This window comes from Cryptomeria japonica, chromosome 7 (genome assembly GCF_030272615.1).
Source record: "Cryptomeria japonica chromosome 7, Sugi_1.0, whole genome shotgun sequence".
Classification (NCBI taxonomy): Eukaryota; Viridiplantae; Streptophyta; class Pinopsida; order Cupressales; family Cupressaceae; genus Cryptomeria; species Cryptomeria japonica.
In genome coordinates, this window is record NC_081411.1 from 130,623,169 (window position 1) to 130,647,618 (window position 24,450).

Here is a 24,450-nt window from a genome sequence, read left to right on the forward strand (position 1 = left end):
CAGAAGTGCAGTGTCCAAACTACTCCTTACTTTCATCATCTATAACCACAAATTTTACAACAGTTATCATTACTTTTTAGCATCAAACTTGTATTAAGTTCATCCAAGTTTATCATTTTGCCTAACCTGAAGGTGGAGGGCTGGATTCCTATATCATAGATCTCTGAAAATATTGAACATATGCTAACAGATATCCACATCATTCCTTCAAGGCATCTCATCACACTCATAAGGCTATAATTTCCAAGATCTGTTGAATCTTGTATTGTCTCGACAACAACCCATATTGAGTTTACACTAGATCCCTTCATGCCTTGAACAAAAAGTAAACTTTGCAATATATACATTCACCAATGTTAACATATATATATTTTTAAAAAGCATATGTTTGTCATAAAAACTACCATCTCTAATTGAGAACTTTTCTGATTTGAGGACTACTACCTCTGTAATCATTCTTGCCTAGAACAATCTATTAGTTATGTTTATTGATTACTGCTGACAGAATATGATAGTGGCTGTGAAATTTTTTTTGCCTGGAACAATCTATTCCTTATGATTATAGATTTTATGTTGATAGAGTATGACTTTGGAAACTTAATTTTATTGTGAAAGCATTGTTCTAAAGGTCTAATTTTCCCTTTTCTACAACCATATTTAATAAGTAGCATTTAGTTTAACTTTGTAGAATATTGTTTTGTTTTAGATGTTTGAATTGTTAATCACAGTTGTGGTTCAATGAAAATATCAGAATGTTCTTTATGTGATTTAGTTGTAAGAATCTCTTGATAAGCTTTTTTTGGAAAGTTTGTTTGTCGATGCTTTTAGTCTGCAAGGTAAGGGTTTATTTTTATAGATTATTTTATTTGTAGATGTTATGATGCTAAGCATTTGTCATTGGCATATATATACACAAGATGTACATATATATATAATTGTTTTTCTTAATGTAGTATGTAGTGTTGATATATGTATATGTACATATACACATGTATGTATAGGCATGTATACATCTATATATATACACAAATGTAAACATATATATATATATGCATGTATATATATATACACATGTACGTATATATATATATATATATATATATATATATATATATATATATATATATATATATATATATATATATATATATATATATATATATATAGTTTTATCAAATGTCTATTTTAATAACTCCATTCTGAAGTCTATAGGATTTATAGATAGAAGTCTATGTTGCAGCCAGAAAGTAGTCACGTCCACAAATAGTCAAACAACATAAACAAAGTAATAACCTTGCAAGGATAAACACATTTTTAGAGTACCAATACATATATATATATATATATATATATATATATATATATATATATGTATGTATGTATGTATGTATGTATGTATGTATGTATGTATGTATGTATGTAAATACACACATGTATGCATATATATATGCTTGTATATATATACACATGTGCATATGTATATATATATAGTTTTATCAAATCTCTATTTTAATAACTCTATTCTGAAGTTTGTAGGATTTATACATAGAAGTTTGCATTGTAGTCTGAAAGTAGTGATGTCCACAAGTAGTTAAATAACATAAACAAAGTAAGAACCCTGCAAGGAAAAAGAAATTTTTAGAGTGGCAATACATACAAATATATATATATATATATATATATATATATATATATATATATATATATATATATATATATATATATATATATATATATATATATATATATATATATATATATATATATATATATATATATATATATATATATATCTTATAGAATAAAATCCTTCATGTGCATAGAGCAGTAATCACATAAATAGCACTGTAAATTAACAACAATGCAATACAAACATTAGTAAATAGTTACCTTGTAGAGTAAAAGCCTTGTGAAAGACAACACAAAACATTAAACATACAACACTTACGCACTGCAAAGATATTTAACTTGATGATGAATTACATGCCTTGCAATCTGAAATTAGTGACGGCCATAAATAGTTAAATAACAGAAACAAAGTAAGAACCCTGCAAACGAATGAAACAAACTTTAAAATAAACACCTAACTTGGAGATTAAAACCAATTGCAGTGAGAAGCTCAGAAACCACATCAAGAAAACACTCACAGGTAGAAGAAAACTTAACTCGACAACTAAATCCAATGTTACAAGAAAATTTACAAAGAAAAATACTTACAACAACAACAAGACAAATTACACTTTATAGTTTAAAGTGCCCATAACAAAGTAATAACCCTACAAGCACAGCACGGAAAAACATAAGCAAACTATAAAAAAATGCATTACAAATGTAACAAACTCTAAAATAAACATTTGTCTTGTAGAGTGAAAGTAGTCACGTCCACAAACAGTTAAACAACATAAACAAAATAAGAACCCTACGAGCACACCACGGGAAAAAATAAACACACTATAAAACAATGCATTACAAATTGAAAAAACTTTAAAATACACATACCTTGTAGAGTAAAACCATTCATGACAAGAAGCTCACAAACAAGGCCAACAAAACACTCAAAGGCAGAAGAAAACCTAACTCAATGACTACATCCAACGTTATGTAAAAATTTGCAGAGCAAAATATTTTTGAGAACAACAAAACAAATTACATTTTATGGTCCCAAGTGACCATAAAGAACATCGACATTCATGCACACTGTCAGGGATGAAAACATTAAAGAAAATTAAGAAATATTGTAGTCGAAATAGAACCTTAAACTATTAATACTGATTAAAACTTAAATTAGTGAATATCTGCAAACTGCCAAACCCAACTAAAACCCTTTTAACCTATAGCACAATGCACACAAATTGAAAGTGTTTCATAAAGCATTGCTTAAAACCCAACTCAATATTAATTTGTAAACACAAAAATGCAACTCGATAAATTTTACTTGATCATGGTTAGCCTTGGTTGGTAGTATTACCAGATACATTTTACGGTTAACCAATAGCCATCAATAACGTTGACATACATGCTAACAGTTGGGCAGAAAAAACATTAAACACAGCGTTGCTTCACAAAATGTGTACTCAGACTGACGCAAATGAGATAACTGATTTTGTGCACATGAAGGCCTTTAGTCTGCAAGATAAATAACCACTAAAAAATGATCCACATTTACAACATTAGAATAATTCAATTGATTTGTATAATTCTGATTTTGTGACCAGCTTATTATATAAGACAAATACCTTCTCTCCTTTACTAATTATAAGTTCTGCAAAATTTGTATCCTTTTTAGTGAGAGAATTCCACCACGAATGTGTAACATATTCTGGCAACAACCAGAATGGTTGTCCCTCTAATTCTTCCCATCATCTTGACTTGTCCGTTCGGTTCCTTTTTGTGTCGTGAGCTTTCCGCTTGAGGTGGCGTCGGTCCGTGCGCTCATTTTTTGAAGCGATGTTGTCTTTAATGTTTTCCTCCTTGACCAAATGCACAAATGTATTTTATTTCATTATTGTATTCATTTCACAAACCCTTCAAACTATAAAACTGAATACTTAACTTGTAGAGTGAAAGCATTCATGGCCATACTTATATATATATATATATATATATATATATATATATATATATATATATATATATATATATATATATATATATATATATATATATATATCAAATGTATATGTATACGTGTATGTACATCTATATAGATATGTACACCTGTATATATACACATGGATATATATATGCACAGATCCTAAAATAAATCAAACTAAGCACTTGTCTTGTAGAGTGAAAGCATTACCTACCACAAACAATATACATACACCTACATAAATGTTTATATATATGTGTACATCTATTCATATTAAAATTATTATAAGTGTTCATAGTAGTTATAAATATAAGTACATGTATATATATACATGTATACATATATGTAAATCTGTTTAGAAATTTATATATCAACAAAAAAAAGTAATCATTAACAACATTATGAAAGAGAAAAAACCAAGAGACTGTAACAAGAAATTGGACAACTTTCTTGTAGGGTGCAAGTTTTTTCATATTTTAGAGATCTAATTGTCTTAGCAAGAACTTTGTAATGCCATTGCTGGCTATGTTCTATTGCAGTATGTTGTATGCAGCATGATGTACTAAAAGAAAATGTCATGCAGTGTTTTTTTGATAATTATTTTTTTTGTAGGCTCTATTGTTCCCAACAAAAAGTATTTATTGCAGCCATGAAATTCTTATTATCCAACCTGCATTGCCCATGCTACCAACATTAGCATCTTACATAGCCTTTTGTTGAAATCCATCTAATTTATCACATGTCAAAGTTGCCTCATTAGTCGATTTACAAAACTTAAAGCATTCAACTAATTATTACAAGTTTTTATAATTAGTAAATACTAAATTCCTTACGATTTACAAAAAACAATATGATCTACTTAAAGATAAGTTGTCTTTTTCTTCTATTTTTTTTTTTTTAGTAATACATTTTCATTCTTTCATTCCAACAGAAAACAACCACTCTAACACAATCAAATGTCAACAATGGATAGAAGATTGAAAGAAACAGAGGACATTAACAATGTCATTGAAAGGATGTTGCAAGAGAGCAACAAGTTAAAGAGCAACCTCAGAAAGATAATTCAGCACTACGAACATAAATTACCCAACCAAACAACAGTGAACCTCTCTACATCTTGTAGTGTTGTAACAACCATACATAGTATCGAATTAACACCTTTACCAATACCAAGTACTGAACAATTAACTGATCCAATGGTTATTTTCACATTGGGAGAAGGAGTATTTAAATGGACTGATAACGATCTTGGATGGGTTGCTTGGGTAGATCCTATGTTTTTATAATTATTGAATCTTTGAAAAGCTACATTCATATTTTGATTAACATTTGAAACAAACAAATGCATCTCATATTTTGAATGATCTTTGATGAGATGAACTCATATTTTGTTAACATGCTCTCAAATATGTAAATCATAAAGCGATACTTTATGTTTTCCAAGCTTATCAGCATATGACCAATTGTCCTTTTGAATACATGTTTCAGTCACATTATGATCAGTTCATTACTATTTGAAAAAAAATTTAAACTCTAACAATGTTACTCTATGCTGAGTTAATTTTGTTGTTCTTATGCATATATACCTTTGATCAGCTTAAATCATGTTATGATTCTATTCTATTATAAGAACTACAATTCATCATGCATGTAATTTACTTTTAACTGTCAAAATCATTAAAAAAAAGCCCGCCTTAATGTAGCTACAATTTCCCCATCTTGAATATGCTTAGTTCAGCACTCTCGTAAACTTGACCAAACTGAAGAACTACTGAATAACACAATACACCAAAAGATCTACAATCTTCAATTTCAATTAGCAACAGTTTTTTTGTTTAGTAAGATTTTGTTGCAGATTTAGCAACTACAATGAATTATTCTGCCCATTATGGCACTCAATCTACTCTAACACAATATTTTAAATGTCATAATAGGAACTCAATCAACTTTATTCTGCAAATCCATATACCAGTCAAGGTAATGTATAATTGATCGTCAGATTAAATCTAAAAGGATTTTGAAACTAACAAACAATTAAATACGATATCCTTGCATGGCATTCTGTTTATTTCATACAAGCTGTACAATATTCAAATCTTCCAATAAATAAAACTTTTAGGATCAAATAAATTAACTTTCTGCCATAACATGAACTGGCATGTACTCCAATTTGTGAGATTTGTCTCGAATGAAAAGGGTCTATATGCACAATGACATCACCACCAACCACCTCTGAACCGATAGAGCACTCCACAATTGATAGTTTGGTAAGATAAATTATCAAAGGTTTCCAAAATAGAAAGCTTTTATGGTCTTTTTTTTGACAATACATCTCTCTTTTCCATACCATCCTTTTCATTACCACATGCATCCTTTTTTCATAGCATAGTCCAAAAGTAGATGAATACTCTATAGATAACATAGCTTGATTACATACTTTACTAACACATGCTTTACATTAACAAATAAGTACATATATGACCTTCTTAGCATTAAAATTAAATCCTCTATATTTATATTATTTTTTGTAGGAAAAACTCAAGAGTATGCCACTACCCCTTTTGCAATTCAATCTATCAATTATGGGGATGAGCTTCCTTCATCATTGCTACAAGTTTTGTCATTTTAGAAAATGTAGAACAACACAAATGATACTGACAGACATAAATTAGTGTTATTTGATGGCACATACATGTAATTAGCAATCTTGCCTTCTAAATATGCTACTCTAATAGATTCAGATATTCTAAAAATAGGCACAATAGTTCAGTTATCGAGTTATACATGTAGATACATATGGAACACAAGGTAGGAAACAAACTATGGTTATTAAATACAATATGTTTGATCTCTATTTAATTATTTTTAAGTATAATTAACAGTAATTTAAAAAGAAGTGCATCCTTAGTCTAGAAGTGAAACACAATGATTGTCCATTCTTTGGTAAACCACTATACCTGTTCAAAAAACAACAACTAGAAATAATTTTCACAGGACTATTGTAATACTTAGTATGGAAGTGAAACATAGTGATTGTTTGTTCTTTGGTAAACCAGTATACCTGTTCAAAGAACAACAATGAGAAATAATGTCTGAGGACAGACCATCAACATCTAAACGATCTCTTTAGTTTGCTACTGAATTGCCATCTTCATAAGCAACGCCTTCTAAAAATATAAGCCCTATTAAAAATTTAAATCCATACCAGAATAAATGGAAAATCAAAGGTAGAGTTACTCATAAATGCCCTATTAAGGCATATAGCACAGCCACAAAAAATGGCCATGTGTTTAGCTTTGACATTGTTGACTGTGAGGGTTGTGAAATTAGAGTCACATGTTTTGATGAAATAGCTCAGTTACACTCTAACCATGTGGAAGTAGGTTCACATTATATTATTTCAAAGGGATGCATTAAGGAAACAAACATGAGGTACAACAAACTAAATAGTCATTTAGAAATCATATTGTCTGATGCATCCATACTAAAATGTTGTAGCAACGAAGAACAAGAAGATCAACAAAGTCCTCTTTTCATGCCCATTAGTGAATTATTTCATCTAACAAATAACACGTTGGTTGACATAATAGGCCTTGTTTTATACATTGGAGATATCATTCCAATACACAGGAAAGATGGCAGTCAAACACAGAAGCATGTTGTGAAAAATAATGATCTCTTTGGTTTAACAATTGACATCAATCTATGGGGTCCAATGGCAGAACAAAAAGGTCTAGAATTGAAAAATATGTTAACCAATGATAGTGTGGTTATACTTGCTTTGCTTAATACTCATGTTGGTTATTTCAATAGAAAGCTTATCAACATAACAGTTGCAACCACATTACATATCAAGCCACCTTTTCCAGAAGCAGAACCTCTAACATTAAGAGGAAAGGACCCTCTGCTTGTTGTACCCTTTGTTGCAGAAACTATCCACATAGCTGGGAAATATAATAGAATGACTATTTCTTCAATCCATGAGAGGATGAGTATCAAACTAGAAACAATTCAGACTACTTTGTTGGTTGTTCTACATTTTTTAAACGTAACTGATAAAAGTTTTTGTTATGCAGCTTGTCCACTAATAATCAATGGAAAGCCTTGCAAAAAAAAATGTACATAGCAAGTTGATTCTTGGTTCTGCCCTAGATGTGAAATGACTATGCAAGACTGTAACTATAGTTACCTCTTGCCAATCAAGTTACAAGATAGCACAGGTACTCTTTGGGCCACTCCATTTGATGAGGGTGGCATTCACTTGCTACACAAAACTGTGAAAGAGCTTTGTGAACTAGAAAATGATGCAACAATAACATAAACACCTTGCTCAGTGATTAAAAGATTTCTCTCACATCACTATTCATTCACACTATTGGTATCCACTGACACATACAATTCAGAATCAAAGATGAAAGTCACAGTCAATAAAGTCTCTCCTGTTGACTTCAAAGCTAAGTGTGATGCACTACTTGTATAAATTGGTCACCTAAGTACATAGGCCTAGAATTATAAAGCATCTTTCCTGATTATTAAACTTTCAGTTTACAATACAATTATTACATTAGATAATTTACATATTTAATAGTTTTACAAATACAAACAATTACCTTATATGAACACATGGTTGCTTCTATAAATATATATATATGTACATTTCTTACATCTATCTCTTATCTCTTTGAAAGTATTTCCTCCTGACATAAGTTATTTTCACTCATGCTAATTACTTTTAAATGTACTGAGCTCTATCTTATTTCAGAAAATTTATACATATATGCACATTTATCTTTTTTTTTTAATATCTATTTGTATAACTATACAACACTAGAATTATTCATAGTTATAGAATTCTACAGATATACAAGTATACTTATATATCTACATATCTATATATAATTATTCATAGTTTTAGTCTTTTTTATATATACATGTGTAGTTATATATGTGCATATATTCGTATACAGAACTTTGAATTTTTAATTGATATGTATATATACATGTGTATATGTATACATACATCTGTATGTATCAGAAATTACTATATCTGTGCATACCTATATAAGAATCATGCTTTTAAAAACAACAAGCAACTAACAACAACAAAGAATTATACATATATACACACACATATATATAATTATACTATAATTATTCATAGTACTAGTTTTATATATATATATACATGTGTAGTTATATATGTGCATATGTTTGTATACAGAACTTTGAATATTTAATTCATATGTATATATACCTGTGTATATGTATGCATACATCTGTATGTATCAGAAATTACTATATCTATGCATACTTGTATTACAATAATGCTTTCAGAAAACCAAGTCACTAACAACAAACAAAGTCAATTTACAACTTTGTAAAGCCCATACATTTCAAGTGAAGCACTTTGTAAAACTGATACATTTCAAACAAAATCTCAACCTCACATATATACAGTAACAAACACAGGATTCTAACATTTCACATATATGGACCTATATTTATATATGTGCATAACTATGTGAAAACAAAAAAAAAAATCACTACACATACAAATAAACATCACAAAACCACTTTACATACAGAACTATTCCTCTAAAACCACATTATCATAGATCAAGCAATTTTCAATTCTCATACATTCTTAATACATACTTCAAAGTTAACTATCTTCAATTATGAAAATTATAACATACATCTACTCTCTTTGAAATATTAGATATCTATCCAGCCTTTCCCTCAAGAAATTGATGCTATCAAATTGAAGAGAAGCTAGACCAATAGAACTTACTATGCAAAAAACAGAGGCGATATCTCCAAGAAATGATAATTGAGACATCATGCACTTCAAAGACCTAGCAATAACTCAAGAAAGTTATTACAAATAGAAAACAATGATCTTGAGCAAATTAATGTCAATCAAACACATTCTACTACTCCTGAACTTGCTCTGAAGACTCCTTCATTTCAACATGCATTGTCTAATTTCCAGAAAAGGATTGATATGTTGGAGGTCACAGAGCCATGTTCTGTTTTTAAAGAAATGTATGTGGGCATGACTATTAAAAAATTCAATCACGTACTTATGTGCATGAGATGTTGTGGTGAGAAAGGCCTCCACCGTTTCTCATTATCAAACAATATGGACCCAGGTGAGCAACCTTCTATTTTAAAGTGTCTTTCTCAAGTAGAAGAAATTTTGATATCAAGAATTGCCCCTTTTTTGCAAGTAACGCATGCAAGGGGAGGGCAATACAAATATTTTGGCCATACAATTAACTTCCCACAAGATATTTCTGAAATTGCAATAACATTGCCCCGTCAAATTAACCAATTATAAATTCTTATTGTGCGTAGAACCAATTTGGAAGGATTAACTTATGACTGTTACGTGAATAGATTTCACATCATGGATGCATTGGCTTACAAAATGAAACATGATCAATACTACAAGGATGTATTCATTGGTCTAGATGCAGTGCATCTATTGCCAGACCAAATGACTAACATTACAGAGCTACTACATTCAGTGCACTCACTTCAAGAAGATGTTATTCAAGATAATTCAACTCTATTGAATATTAACAATGAAGAACAAATAGTGGAGAACACTTCGTCATTTATCCCACAACTACCATCATCAATATCATAACTTGATGCCATAAAAATCATCCTACATCTTGATAATACTAACAACAATGTTGTTGCTTGGCCACAAATCAATACATTGCCTATCAATGAGTACATACAGAGGGCCTCCTTTCCATGGCATTCCCAACACTTTTCCCTTCTGGAATGGCTTTACCACAACAACAAAGAACAAGGCATGTACATTTACATGACTATGATTTGCATCTGATCAAATATTATGATCAAAGATTTGGGCAACATGTTCACTTTAGATATTATATCTACAATCTTATGATGAGACATCGATCCCAACAATCAGCTATTGTGTTCATTAAGACTAATCTAGAGGATAGTATTCCACATAATCTGCATGGTCTACAAGAATACTTACAAAATACACCCTCAAATAAATTACCAAATCATATCATGCGATACGTAGCCTCATTGTGTGGTACACGGGCATTTTAGAGCAATTCCAGGTGAGACCTTACAATAATGATAGAACACTTAGGTGCACCTACACTATTCTTTACCTTAAGCTCAACTGATACAAAATGGCCAGACTTGCATAAGTTATTGCCAAAAACAAATTCAGCTACTGTACCCAATAACATATTGAAAATTTAGTCAATAATCCACATATTATAGTTGTATACTTGCACTTAAGATTTCAAATCTTTCGTGATGAATTCATTGTTAAACAATTGAAAGCCATTGACCACTGGTATAGATATGAATGGCAACACCAAGGATCTGCACATATACATGGCTTTCTTTGGTTACCAGAAGCACCAAATATTGATAACCTTGATTAGTCAGATCATGCAAGTATCCAATTAGTTAAACACTTCTTTGACCAGTACATCACAGCATGGAATCCACGTACTAAAGAAGCTCACTTGAACAGGCAATATATGCCTATAATTTTAGATCCATGTCTTACGAAATACAGAGATCATATCCAGGTCTGATCCTTACATTGATTATACTGATTTACTCAATGTTGTCCAGTGGCATACAAAGTGTTCAGAGTATACCTGCTTGCGGAAAAAAAACTCAACCCTTCAATGTCAGTACAAAGCTCCTTGGCCTGAACAACATGAATCCTCATTGATATTAGACCACAACAATAACCCATCATACAAGCCAACAAGGAATGACAATCATCTAAATGTACACAACCCAACAATTCTCACCATATGCAGGGCTGATGTTGACTGTCAACCTATCTGCTCCAAAAAAGTAGTTCTACAATATATCTCAAAGTACGCATCCAAAACTGAACACAAGTCAGTAAGTTATACTGATATCCTAAAACGCATAGTTGGATCAACAAATTCAGAGGATATAATCCTCTTAGCATACCAAAATCTCTTGATGGGAATTGTTGTTGATAGGGACATTAGTGCACAAGAAACTTGTCACATGTTGCTTAAACTCCCATTGATATCTTGCACACGCTAGTTTGTAACACTCAATGTTGGCAAAAGAATCTTCCAACGCATAGCTAATTATGATGAGGGATCTTAAACCTCAATATCTTACATCTCAAACTACATGAAACAACCATAAGAATTAGCAAACCTAACTCTGCTTCGTTCAACTCAGCTATATACATACTCTGACCAGCATAAATCATGTAAATGGATGAAAAGAAAGCTACCAACAATTGTAAATGTCTACCCACAACACAAATCTTTACCTTTAGCAGATGACAGCAGTTTTGAAAGTTTTTGTTGGAGTGAATTTTTTCTTTACAAGAAATTTCAAATCATTCCTCTACACATAGGGAACTCCACTAAAGAAATAATAATAAATTGGAAACATCTTCAAAGTATAGATTACATCCGCTGGCATGTAAATGGTATTGAAGAAAACATTACAATAGAAAATGGTGAAGAGATACAACCAGAAGACATTCAACAATCTACTCATGAATACTTGTATGAATAGGAGTTCTTGTCACAAATGGGAGCATCAAATAACTTTGACGTTGCTACTCTTCAAATGCTTGGCAGATTTGATTTTGATCTAAAATTTAATTGGACTAATTCTATACCTAATGAAGCACTGCATTCAAAAGCATCTCAAATTATTTTGACAAAGAAAAGCCAAGCACCCCACAGCCTTTCCAACCCGCATTTAAATACACCTACTAACTATGATCTTGCAAGAAACCAAATTATTACACTTGATATCATTAAAACTCATGCTGAACAGAATTTTCCTTCTTCACCATTGCAGTTAATCATTCAAGGCACAGCAGGCACTAGAAAATCATTTCTTATTGACTACATACATAGACAGTTAAATTCAAATTTAGAACATGCACAATACCCTTTGCTTGTACTAGCACCAACAGGTATTTTCGCATATAATATCCAAGCAACCACAATCCATGTTGCCCTCTGTATACCCATTTAAGAATACAAACCCTTAACAGGCCATTCCCTATTAATGTATCAGGAGAAATGCAAACATTTATGTTACATTTTAATAGATGAAATGAGCTTTGTTGGCCCTCAATTACTCATTAAGATTGATAAAATATTGTGAGAAGTTTTTCCCAATAGACAGCATGAATCATTTGCAGCTATCTCAAACATTTTGGTTGGTGATCTTGCACAGCTTCCCCTAGTTATGGATAGGCCATTATATGCATCTCACTCAATGGTACTGGCTCTATGGCACACATTCAATACTGTTGTAACCTTGGATATTCCATTTCATCAACAAGGCACAAGTTCTTCACAAATAAGTTTCCGTGAAATGTTGCTTAATATCTGCAGCACAACACCCTTGCAAATAGACTAGGAATCCCTCCAATTGTTGTCAACCCATGCTTTGACACTTGATCAAAATCACCATTTCAACCAATAGAAGCATTTGTTTGCGACAAATGCAGCTTCGAGTGCACACAACATAAAAATGTTAACACAATTGCACTCACCCATTGCACGTGCAACACCAATCACTACCCATCAAAGGGATAAGCAAGCACATCAAAAAGAACAACTAGCATTTGAAATTATTCTTTCTATAGACCAGGAAATTATGCTTATTGCAAATTTATGGATAGAAGTTGGCCTTGTAAATGGCACTTTGGGTCAAATCAAACAAATTGTCTATGATGCAGCTTTTAAACCACCTGATTTGCCAAAATATGTGGTCGTTCTTTTCAAACATTATATTGGGCCTTCATGGGATCCACAAAATGCAAAACATATGCCTATTCCACCAACTAGTAGAGGAAACTGCACTCAAATTCCACTAGAAATGGCATGGGGAATTACTATTCATAAATCATAGGGGCTAACATTAGACTTTACCATAGTTGACATTAGCAAAATAGAGAAACAAGGCCTCACATTCACAACACTTTCAAGAGTAAAAGCAATTGAACACCTATGCATACAACCAGCCTTCACCTACCAAAGGTACTTACGATTGAAAGGTGCAACATCAACAATTCTACGAAAGACCGAGGAAGCATGCTTGTTGGAGCTTTCACGTACAACAAAAGAAACATACTTGCAAAACAAACAGAATCAAGTATGCAAATCACATCTTCATTATGTTTTCATGTGTTGTATATCTTATATTAAATGTATCAACCCAAAACATTATTTATACTTTTCAGGATCAACAACACAACTAACATCTATGAATTTGGAGAGCCCTTTTACATGTCCCAACTCTGCAACAAAAGGTACACATCTATCACCCATTTGTTGTTCAATTATTTTATTGTTGTCAATAATTTTTTTTCCTGATATTTGCCAAAATTACTTTCTCATACATTGTTATTTATGACAGGTTACAAATGCAACCCAACAAAGAAAGCTATAAAATATATTAATATAACAATTACAAATATTAGCCACTTGTTCAATACATTTCCTATCCACTAATGATGTTCTAATATAGGGTTCTTACTTTGTTTATGTTGTTTAACTGTTTGTGGACGTGACCACTTTCAGTTTGCAAGGCACCTATTCCCTTTCACAGGTATTATGGTATGTGAAGGTCAGCTTTCGATGGAAAACAACATCCAATACACCAAGCTCATTACTTTCAAGGTATGTGTACCTTACCCACTTGTTCAATACATGTAATATCCACTAATAATGTTCTAATACATATTATTTGCAATATTCTTTAGATTTTATGAGGTGTGCTTCCAGGCTTCTTACTTTGTTTATGTTCTTTAACTTTCTCTCATTAACATCCCTTTACACTTTCAAGTTGTCTTGATTGAATAATTAAGCTTTCGATAAAGAACAACATCCAATCACCAAGGTCGTTACTTTCACAGTATGTAAACCTTACTCACTTGTTCAATCCTTGGACGTTTCACCTTTAAACTGTCCTCCAATGACCGTCAAAGACAAAGGCAACCCATTGGAAACATCTAATGAGTTTTCAACTAAATCTTCAAAGCCTTCTTGTGGGAAAGGCTGTAAGAAGGCGTGCCAGCAGATCAACTGCCTTGCATGAAACTGTTGTAGAGGTTGCATTTTATAAATGGATGTGATGCCCCACTTCCTAAGCACGTCCCCTTCACGTGTTGTAACAATGACAAAACTACCTGATCCGAGGCTATCCTTTGAGGGCAACAGAGCATCCAGTTGATCGTCATGATCTATATCATCCAGAACTATGAGCACACGAAGACTGTTCAACCGATCTGCTACGATTGCCTTGCCTTCCCACATGTCGTCAAATGATGGAGCTTGAATTCGGAGATCCTGCAGCAGTTTCTTATGCTTTTTATGCAAAGCATTTTTGGATGCGGCTTCTCGCACGTCACGCAGAAAACAGGAGCGATGGAAGGAAAAGCTTTCTCTTTTCCTATTGTAAAGCTCTGTTGCGAGTGTAGTTTTACCTGAGCCGCCAAACCCTAATATTCCCACAATCTGTACACAATCCTCACTCTGAATAGATTTTTCTCCACTTCTTTCAAAGTCTTTTACGATTTCGTCCATTCCAACTGGATGTTTGGCTACCTCCAAAGGCGCCTTTTTCATTGTTCCCAAAACAGAATCCACTATGATCTACAGAAGCTTCTCTTCGTCGCTATACATTTACAACCAAACAAAATAAGATAAAACTTACATCTACAGTAGATGAATATATCTACCATGCAAATGATTTGATGAATGATAAGGCTGGATATTGTAATACTTACCCATCATCGCTGTTGAGCATGTAACCAGAGAGATATGAGACCTTCTGCAGCGCGCTTTTCCACTCTCTCAGCATCTTTGACGTGTACCTACGCTTCTTTTTGTGATGGGAAAACGCAGGAGCATAGCGCCCTTTGTCTTGAGCCACCCATCGGAGATCACTGGGATCAACAAGATAGAAGACGGGAATAATTGGAGTGCCAGTTTCGAGCATATAGGATAGCTCGGCCAGACACCAAGGAGATTCCGCATACCTCTCTGAAAAAATAGCAATATGAACTGCAGCAGTGCGCATTGCCTTCTGTATCTCATCTGGGATAGAATCGCCCAGTTCCAACTCTTCGACATCTAGGAAAGCCCTCAATCCAGCCATATCAAGTGAGTGATAGATAGTGCTGGCTAATTTGTGCATAGTATCACAACCGCGATGATTAATAAAGACATCGAATGGCCCCTTCTTCATTGCTCTCAACGATGATGATGGTGCTTGCGGCGAAATTCCATCAAACGCGTTTCCTAGCTTTCTCTTTTTCTGTCGAGCTGTGGAAGTGGAAGACTCTCCCATCTCCATCTGAGGCTGCTAGCGGTGGATGTAGATCTGTCGAAGTGTTGAAAACCGAATGGAAAGGCTAGTGCCTATTCGATCACAGAAATCGACACTAAAAAGCAAATTCGCCGCTGAGCATTCAAAGCTTAAATAGGTAAAATGCAGAGAATCATAAAGCAGTGGGAAGGATAAATATCAACAAAAATCAGTGTACAATGTGTAGAATTTTGAATCTGATCTATCTTTTCTGAACCAACTGATTAGCAAACAATAATAGCAAAAAGAAATCACAATTCAGAATAAAAAACAAAGTGCCTTATTTTTTGGAATTGCACACACCAATTTCTTTATTGAAGCTTAATTAAAAAATTACATAGAGGCTGTATATATAAAGAATTTGTAGCCTAAAAGAATTAATAATAACTGCAGTTCTAAATATATTCCTAACATTGCATGGAAAGCTACTAAGGCTCTCAAACTAAAAAAAAAACTATTCCCTAAATTAAGAATACAATAAGTGCATGTACATCATGCTTTATTTACTAAAAACAAACTCATGCATAAAACAAAACTAAAAATAGTCCTAAGGATTAATGCATGTTTGAGTATATGCTTTATTTGCATGAATAAACAAAAAACTATTAACTAAATTAATCTAGCTGCATGGTAGAGCAGCATCAGTTATCAACATACTCCCCCTTGATGCTGAGAGGGCTCACAATCTTATCTCGTAGTGCTGTAAACTAAGCTTTCACAACCGCTTTGGTGAATATATCTGCTAGCTGATCCTAGGTGTTGATGTGCTTCAATTCGACATCCTTCTTCTGCACCAAATCTCGTATGAAGTGATATTTCAAATCAAAATGCTTTGTTCTGCTGTGATGAACCAGATTCTTAGCTAACTTGATGGCACTCACATTGTCACAATAAATTACTATAGGCTGAACTTTTCTGAGCCAAAGAGCTTGTGTACCTGATGAGGTAATTGCAACATACTCTGCTTCTGTAGATGAGAGGGCAACATTACTTTTCTTTTTTGAGCTTCAAGTAATCAAACCAAAACCAAAAGAAAAACAATTTCCAGATGTAGATTTATGGTCATCCATACTACCTCCCCAATCTAAATCACTAAAGCCTACAAGATTGAACTTTTCAGAAGAGTAGTAATGAATACCAAAACTTAAATTTCCTTTCACATACCTCAAAATCCTCTTGGCTACCTTCATATGTATTTCAAATGGATTTTTCATATACCTTGAAACAAGTGAAACTGAATAGGCAATATCAGGCCTTGTCTGGATTAGAAACATCAAGCTACCCACAATACTTCTGTAAGTTGTCTCATCAACTAAATCAGCACCATCATCTCTATATAACAAAACTCCATGAGCACTTGGAGTGGAGGCAAGGTTACAATCAGTCATATTAAATTTCTTCAGCATATCTTGTGCATACTTTGTTTGACAAATGAAAATCTCATCCTTACTTTGATAAACCTACATTCCTAAAAAATATTTCATCAGACCAAGATCTTTCATCTCAAATTCTTTCATCATAGCAGCTTTGAATTCATCTTTCATCTTAGAACTACTACCCATATACAAAAGATCATCAACATACAAACTTATGATGAGAATATCAGTACTTTCTTGTTTGTAGTAAAAGGTAGGATCACTCTTACTTCTCTGGAAGCCATTCTCCTGAAAGTATCCATCAATCCTAGCATACCACGCTCTTGGTGCTTGCTTGAGGCCATACAAAGCCTTCTTCAACTTGTACACATAATTATCTTTTCCTTCCACTTCAAAACCTTGTGGCTGCTCCACATATACTTCCTCTTCGAAGTACCCATTCAAGAAGGCACTTTTCACGTCCATATGATGTATGCTCCACTTCTTCTAAGCTGCTAATGAAATCAGCATTCTTATGGTCTCTTGTCTTGCTACTGGTGCAAATGTCTCTTCATAATCAATTCCATACTTTTGTGTGAAGTTTTTAGCAACTAATCTCGCTTTGTGTCTTTCAACACTCCCATCACTATTAAACTTGGTCTTGTAGACCCATTTGGTGCCAATCCTTTTTCTGTCATGTGGAAGTTCTATTAACTCTCAAGTGTCATTCCTATGAATGGAATCCATCTCTTCTTCGATGGCTTTCACCCAAACCTCATTAGTACATGCATCTTCAAAACATGATGGTTCAAAATCAGCCTTGGCTAATAAAGCAAAATTCACTGTCTCACCTATTGGGTTTTCTTCATGTACTTGATTTCCACTCCTCTGGTAGATATCACTCAATTTCCTTACCTTCCTTGTAGAACTTGGAGAAGAAGCTGGACCTGAACTTGGTATTGAAGAACTTGATGAAGGGCTGCTTGGTGGAGTTAAACCACTAGATACAGAAACATTAGTTGGTTGCTCATGATCAATATCAGCAATTATATCATCATTCAAAATAGATTTTGGCTTCTCAACATAGCCTTTTTGATGACCATAAACTCCCCCTTATCAAAAATCACATCTCTTGAGACAATAAGCTTGTTAGTGAGGGGATTATACAATCTATAAGCCTTTCTTTTCTCACTATACTCAATAAAAATACATGACTCACTCTTTGCATCTAACTTTTGTTTATTCTGATCAGGTAAATGCACATAAACCAAACAACCAAAAACTTTGAAATGATTAACATTAGGCCTTTTACCATACCAAGCTTCATAAGGAGTCATCTTTTCTAGTGCACTGGTGGGGCTACGGTTGAGGATGTATACCACTGTAGCAACTGCATCTCCCCAATAAGAATTACTCAATCCCTTGGTTTGTAACATGCACCTTACCATTTCAACCACAATACGATTCTTTCTTTCAGCTACCCCATTTTGTTGAGGTGTGTATGCAGTAGTAAGTTTCCTCATGATGCCATTAAAATCACAATAACTTTTGAAAGCCTTTGAGCAAAACTCTCTTCCATGATCAATCCTTAAACATTTGATCTTGCACCCTTTCTCATTTTCCACAAGGGCTTTAAACTTCTTGAATCTATCCAAGGCTTCATCTTTGGCCTTCAAAAAATATACCCAACAATTTCGTGAGTAATCATCAAAAAAAGTGATGAAATATGATGACTTACCCAAACTCTTAGTCTGCATAGGACCACATATATCTAAATGAACAAGCTGAAGTGGGTGATGAGCCCTGCATGCATTTCCCTTTGTAAACTTTTCTCTTGCATGCTTTCCTTTAGCACAACCTTCACAAACCTCCTTGTGTTCCTCAACCTTGGTCAAACTAGAAACTAATGCATGTGAGGTTAGAAACTTAAAACTATGAAAATTTAAATGCCCATACCTGAGATGCCATAACCAACTTGAATTCTCATAAGCCATATTTGCCAAACTGTTGTTATGTTCACCAAATCTCAAGGGGAACATCCTATTTCTTTTCATAGGAACAACAGTGATCACCCTATTACCCTTATTCTTATCATAGATAGTACATGTCTTATTCTCAAAGACTACTTTATAATTTTTCTCACATAGCTACCCTACACATAACAAATTGTGTTTCAATTGTGGAGTATAATAAATATCATGAATATTCTTTATACCTTCTTTTGTTTGGACCTCCATAGCTCCTTTGGCAGCAACCTCCAATGATTTATCATCACCAAGCTGGATCTTGGATTTGAAACTTCCATCCTTTGCTGAGAACAACTTCTCATTCCTTGTCATATGGTTAGAGCATCCAGAATCTAGGTACCAAACATCTTTACTAATATTTTCACCCTTTGCATAAGATAAAAAATAAGTGATCAAGAGGATTCTCACTACTTTCTTGAGCATAGTTAGCACTTTTACCTTCTTTCAATCTGTATTCTCTTTCAAAGTGGCCATACCTATTACAATGGTAACATTGAACATTTCTCTTATCAAATTTGCCTCTACCTCTTCCTCTAAAACCACCACTTCCTCTTGAGCCACCTCTTCCTCTACCTCTTGAAGAATTTTGGCTTTGCCCTTTACCTTGGCCTTGATTTATTTTGGCACTACTGCTGCTTGCATCTTCTTTTTTTGTGATTAGCAATTTAGAGGAATACGCTTTCTCTACACCTTCAAAAGAATCTTTCAATTTTTCTAAATGAGACATCAGGGATCCAACCAGTTGATCAAACTGTAGTTTTGTCAAATCATTTCTTTCTTCTATGATTATTGCTACATGATTCCATCTGGGTGTCAAAGATCTCAACACCTTTTTTATCAAAAATTCATTGCTTACAATTTCCCCAAGTGTAGCCATTTTATTGACCACATCTTTGACTCTGACACAATAATCACTTATACTTTCAGCTTCTTGCATCTTCAAATTCTTGAACTCTTGCTTCAATGTCTGAAGCTTAACCACTTTAACTTGATCACTACCCTGGTAAGCTTCTTGTAGAGTCTTCCAAGCATCTTTGGCAGTTGTTGCTCCTGATATTCTTGGAAATAATCTCTTATCAAGAGCTATCTGAATGTGAAACAAAGCTTGACCATTCTTTTTCCTTACTTCCTTTCTTGTTGTTCTTTCATTGGCTATAAGGGCATTCCAATCTGCTGGCTCTTCATAACTTGATTCAATAATCTCCCACAAATCTTTTCCAATCAAAAAGGTCAGCATCTTAATGCACCAATAATCATAATCATTCCCATCAAATTCTAGAACGAGCATATGGTTAGAATTCGACATGATTAACTTTGGCAAAAATTTCAACAATAAAACTTTAATCCAAAACAATTCTACCTGCTCTGACACCACTTGTAGAATTTTGAACCTAACCTGTCATCTCTGAACCAACTAATTAGCAAACAATAATAGCAAAAAGAATAAATTGCAAAAAGAAATCACAATTCAAAATAAAAAACAAAGTGCCTTGTTTTTTGAAATTGCACACACCAATTTCTTTATTGAAGCTTAGTTTAAAAATTACATAGAGGCTGTATATATAAAGAATTTGCAAACTAGAAGAACTAATAATAACTGCAATTCTAAATATATTCGTAGCATTGCATGGAAAGCTACTAAGGCTCTCAAACTAAAAAAATAAACTACTCCCTAAATTAAGAATACAATAAGTGCATGCCCAACATGCTTTATTTACTAAAAACAAACTCATGCAAAAATCAAAACTAAAAATAGTCCTAAGGATTAATGCATGTTGGAGTACATGCTTTATTTGCATGAATAAACAAAAAACTATTAACTAAATTAATCTAGCTGCATGCTAGAGCAGCATCAGTTATCAACACAATGGACAACGAGGAGTTGCGTAGAATTGAATTGGAATGGGAAGCGAAGGAAGTGTGATATTACTTGACAATTACATAGCAGCTAAGGACTGAGACCAAGGTTGAACGTGTCACTCACACATTGAATGCTTAAAAGTAAGAGGAATCTTTCTTTGACAGGGGAAATGTTTTCGTATCTTTCACACGCCGAATTATTCGGAGGCGAAAACTGCTTCGTATTCTTTGATTTTTTTTAATTAATATACCTAACTTTTATGGTCAACAACAATTTTATATTTATGCTCCAATGGCTTCGTTGGTGGATGTAAAGTATTATATGGAATAAGTAAATTAAAGTTTCTTTTTGTTTTTAATTAGAAAAAGGACAATACAATATAAATCAATCAAAGCATGATCTAAAGAGAGATGCAAATCATTTCATAACTTGTAAAATTCTTTGATTTTGATTTTTTATTTGTTGAAGCTTGTTTATAGCATCCACATTCCTTTTGCACAAAACCTGGGATTGCGAGAAAAGTGAAGCCACCAAAATAAATATGTTAAAGTAAAGCCATAGAATAATAGTTGCATGATAACAGTTACTAGAGAATATAGCATTACATCTCATTTTCCAAATATGCTTTAAAATGACTGTCTAATAGAAACAACCAGAACATAATTATGCAAACCATAACCAAACATAGCCTCTTGAGATAGGAGTTAAGAAAAAAATTATATTATCAAATAGAGATAAATATATATTAATCTATAGTACAAGATTAGGGTATGTGCAAGATCATGGGGGGCCATAAAGTGGCAATGGAAAAAATGTGTGTTTTCAACCTTTCCAAACACACCAAAATCCGCTTTGACTTTTTGTTTGGGTTGGTCAAAATTTGAATTTGGTTTGGTAATACCAAACCAAATCAGATATCCATTAATATCAAATATCCGATACTATTGGATATGTGATATCGGATATCCGATTTTTAATGTCACTATTGTGATATCATACTTTTTCAAATCTGATATCCATTTTTCTCAACATAAAAAATATAGTTTAGTAAAATGGGCATAACTTTTGTGTTTCTTATCGAAATTTTGATTTTTTATAGGCATTGGAAAGGTAGTTCATATACCTATCAAATAGGTGAATTAGTTTGATGATATTATAGACCAAAATTTAATTATAATCATTTTAAGTTATTCCTTCAATTTAAAAAATTTAAATACTCACAAATTTTGCATACAAAGTCTCATTTTTTTCCTATCACCTCCTTTATCTATCACTTGTCTATCTATACTTATATAATATATTTTATATATCTCTTTATTCTCTACTTATGTCACTTATTTTATCATTCCATCTACATAAATAAATTCCCAAGAAACATGCATCTCTACATATATCTCCATCTTTCTATTCCTATCTCTCCCTCTCCCACTCCATCATTGTCACTCCTTATTTTTATATTTATCTCTAATAATCTCCCTTCTCTCTATTTATCTCCCTCCTTTACCTTATCCTACCCATACTTATATATTACTTGTCTTTATCACCTCCTTTCTCTCCCTATCTTGTCCCCTCTATCTCTATATCCCTATAGATCTATCTTCATGTATATTTATATCTCATTATCTCTAAATCTCACTTATTCACTGCATCTCTCCCTCCATTTTTCTTACTCTCTCTTTCACTTTCTATCCATATCTATCTCTATCTCCATCTCCTTCCCTATCAATCTCTCTTTTTATATGTTCCTCTATCTTTATATATGTTCCTCTATACATGATTAATCTACTTCTTTGTCTCTTCCTCTATCACCCTCTTGAAGTATCTTTCCCTTTCTCTACTTTTATCTCTTTATTTGATCAATCTTTATATATCTTTGGCTCTCTCCCCACATCCTTCTCTATAGTGCCTTTATAGATCTCTATATCTTCCTCTTTCTCTCTCTTCCTCTCTATCTATCCCTATCTATAATCTTTATCTCCCTTTCTCACTCTCTTGCACTATCTATATATCTATATCTATCGATATTTCTCTTCCTTTATATCTCTCTATCTCTTCCTTTTTTTATCTCTCTTTACCCCTCTCTATCCATTTTTCTCCATCTCTTCATATATGTTTCTTTGTCTTTACCTCTCTCTTTCTCTATATCTATTCACCTCCCTCTCCCTTTATCTTCATTTTTTATCTCTATCTTCTTGTCTCCTTTTCAATATCTAGATATGTCTACCTCTTTCTATCCATCCTTGTCCTTTGGTTTTTCTCCCACTCACTTCATACTCCTTAATATCTATATCTATATTTATGCCCTTGTCCTTTAGTTCTTTTCCCTCTCTTTAGTTCTTCATCTCTCTTCACCCTTATATCTCTCCTTATTTGAAACTTAGTATATATGGTCTCCTAAGGGGTTATATCATGTCCTAAGGGGTCATATAACATCATATGACCCCTTAGGACACAATATGACCCCTAATGACAGCATATGATCTCCTAAGGGGTCATATGGTGTCCTAAGGGGTCATAAAACACCATATGACCCCTTAAGACACAATAAGACCCCTAATGACACCATATGGTGTCCTAAGGGGTAATAAGACACCAAATGACCCCTTAGGACACCATAAAACCCGTAATGACACAATTTGGTGTCCTAAAGGATCATATGGTGTCCTAAGGGGTCATAGTACATCATATGACCCCTTAGGACATCATACGACCCATAGTACCATATAGTGTCCCAAGGGGTCATATGGTTTCTTAAGGGGTCATAGAATGTCATATGACCCATTAGAACATAATACAACCCATGACGACATCTAAGGGGTCATAAAGTGTCCTAAGAGGTCATAGGACACCATATGACCCCTTATAACACCATACGATCCCTTACGACACCATATGGTGTCCTAAGGGGTCATAAAACACCATATGAGCCCTTTTAACACAAGAAGACCCATAACAACATGATATGGTGTCCTAATGTGTCATATGGTGTCAGGAGACACTATATGACCCCTTAGGACACAATATGACCCCTAACGATACTTAAGGCATCATATGGTGTCCTAAGGGGTTATATGATGTCCTAGGAACCTTTAGGACATAATATGACCCCTTAGCATGTCATACAACCCCTAATGACACCATATGACCCGTTAGGACACAATATGACCCCTAACAACACCTGAGGTGTCATATTGTGTCCTAAGGGGTCATAGGACA

The 24,450-nt window shown here is 33.3% G+C and overlaps 2 protein-coding genes across 2 annotated transcripts; both read right to left on the reverse strand.

Moving 5' to 3' along the window:
• Positions 1–14,559: 14,559 nt before the first annotated feature.
• LOC131856508 (disease resistance protein Roq1-like) lies at positions 14,560–15,249 on the reverse strand. Its single transcript, XM_059208321.1, has one exon. It carries the CDS (start codon positions 15,247–15,249, stop codon positions 14,560–14,562), a length of 690 nt encoding a protein of 229 aa, XP_059064304.1.
• A 27-nt stretch (positions 15,250–15,276) lies between these two features.
• Positions 15,277–15,979, reverse strand: LOC131072343 (probable 2' cyclic ADP-D-ribose synthase BdTIR). Its single transcript, XM_058008484.2, has 2 exons — positions 15,411–15,979; positions 15,277–15,298 (listed from the first exon to the last, which is right to left on the reverse strand). The coding sequence occupies exons 1-2, from the start codon at positions 15,977–15,979 to the stop codon at positions 15,277–15,279; spliced, it is 591 nt and encodes a 196-aa protein (XP_057864467.2).
• Positions 15,980–24,450: the final 8,471 nt, after the last annotated feature.

Excerpts from the sequence above, each read along its gene's own strand:
- LOC131856508 (XM_059208321.1), bottom strand. The coding sequence starts at position 15,249 with ATGAAAAAGGCGCCTTTGGAGGTAGCCAAACATCCAGTTGGAATGGAC.
- LOC131072343 (XM_058008484.2), bottom strand. The coding sequence starts at position 15,979 with ATGGAGATGGGAGAGTCTTCCACTTCCACAGCTCGACAGAAAAAGAGA. Across the intron at positions 15,299-15,410 it reads ATGCTCAACAGCGATGATGG|CGACGAAGAGAAGCTTCTGT; the intron begins GTAAGTATTACA and ends GTAAATGTATAG.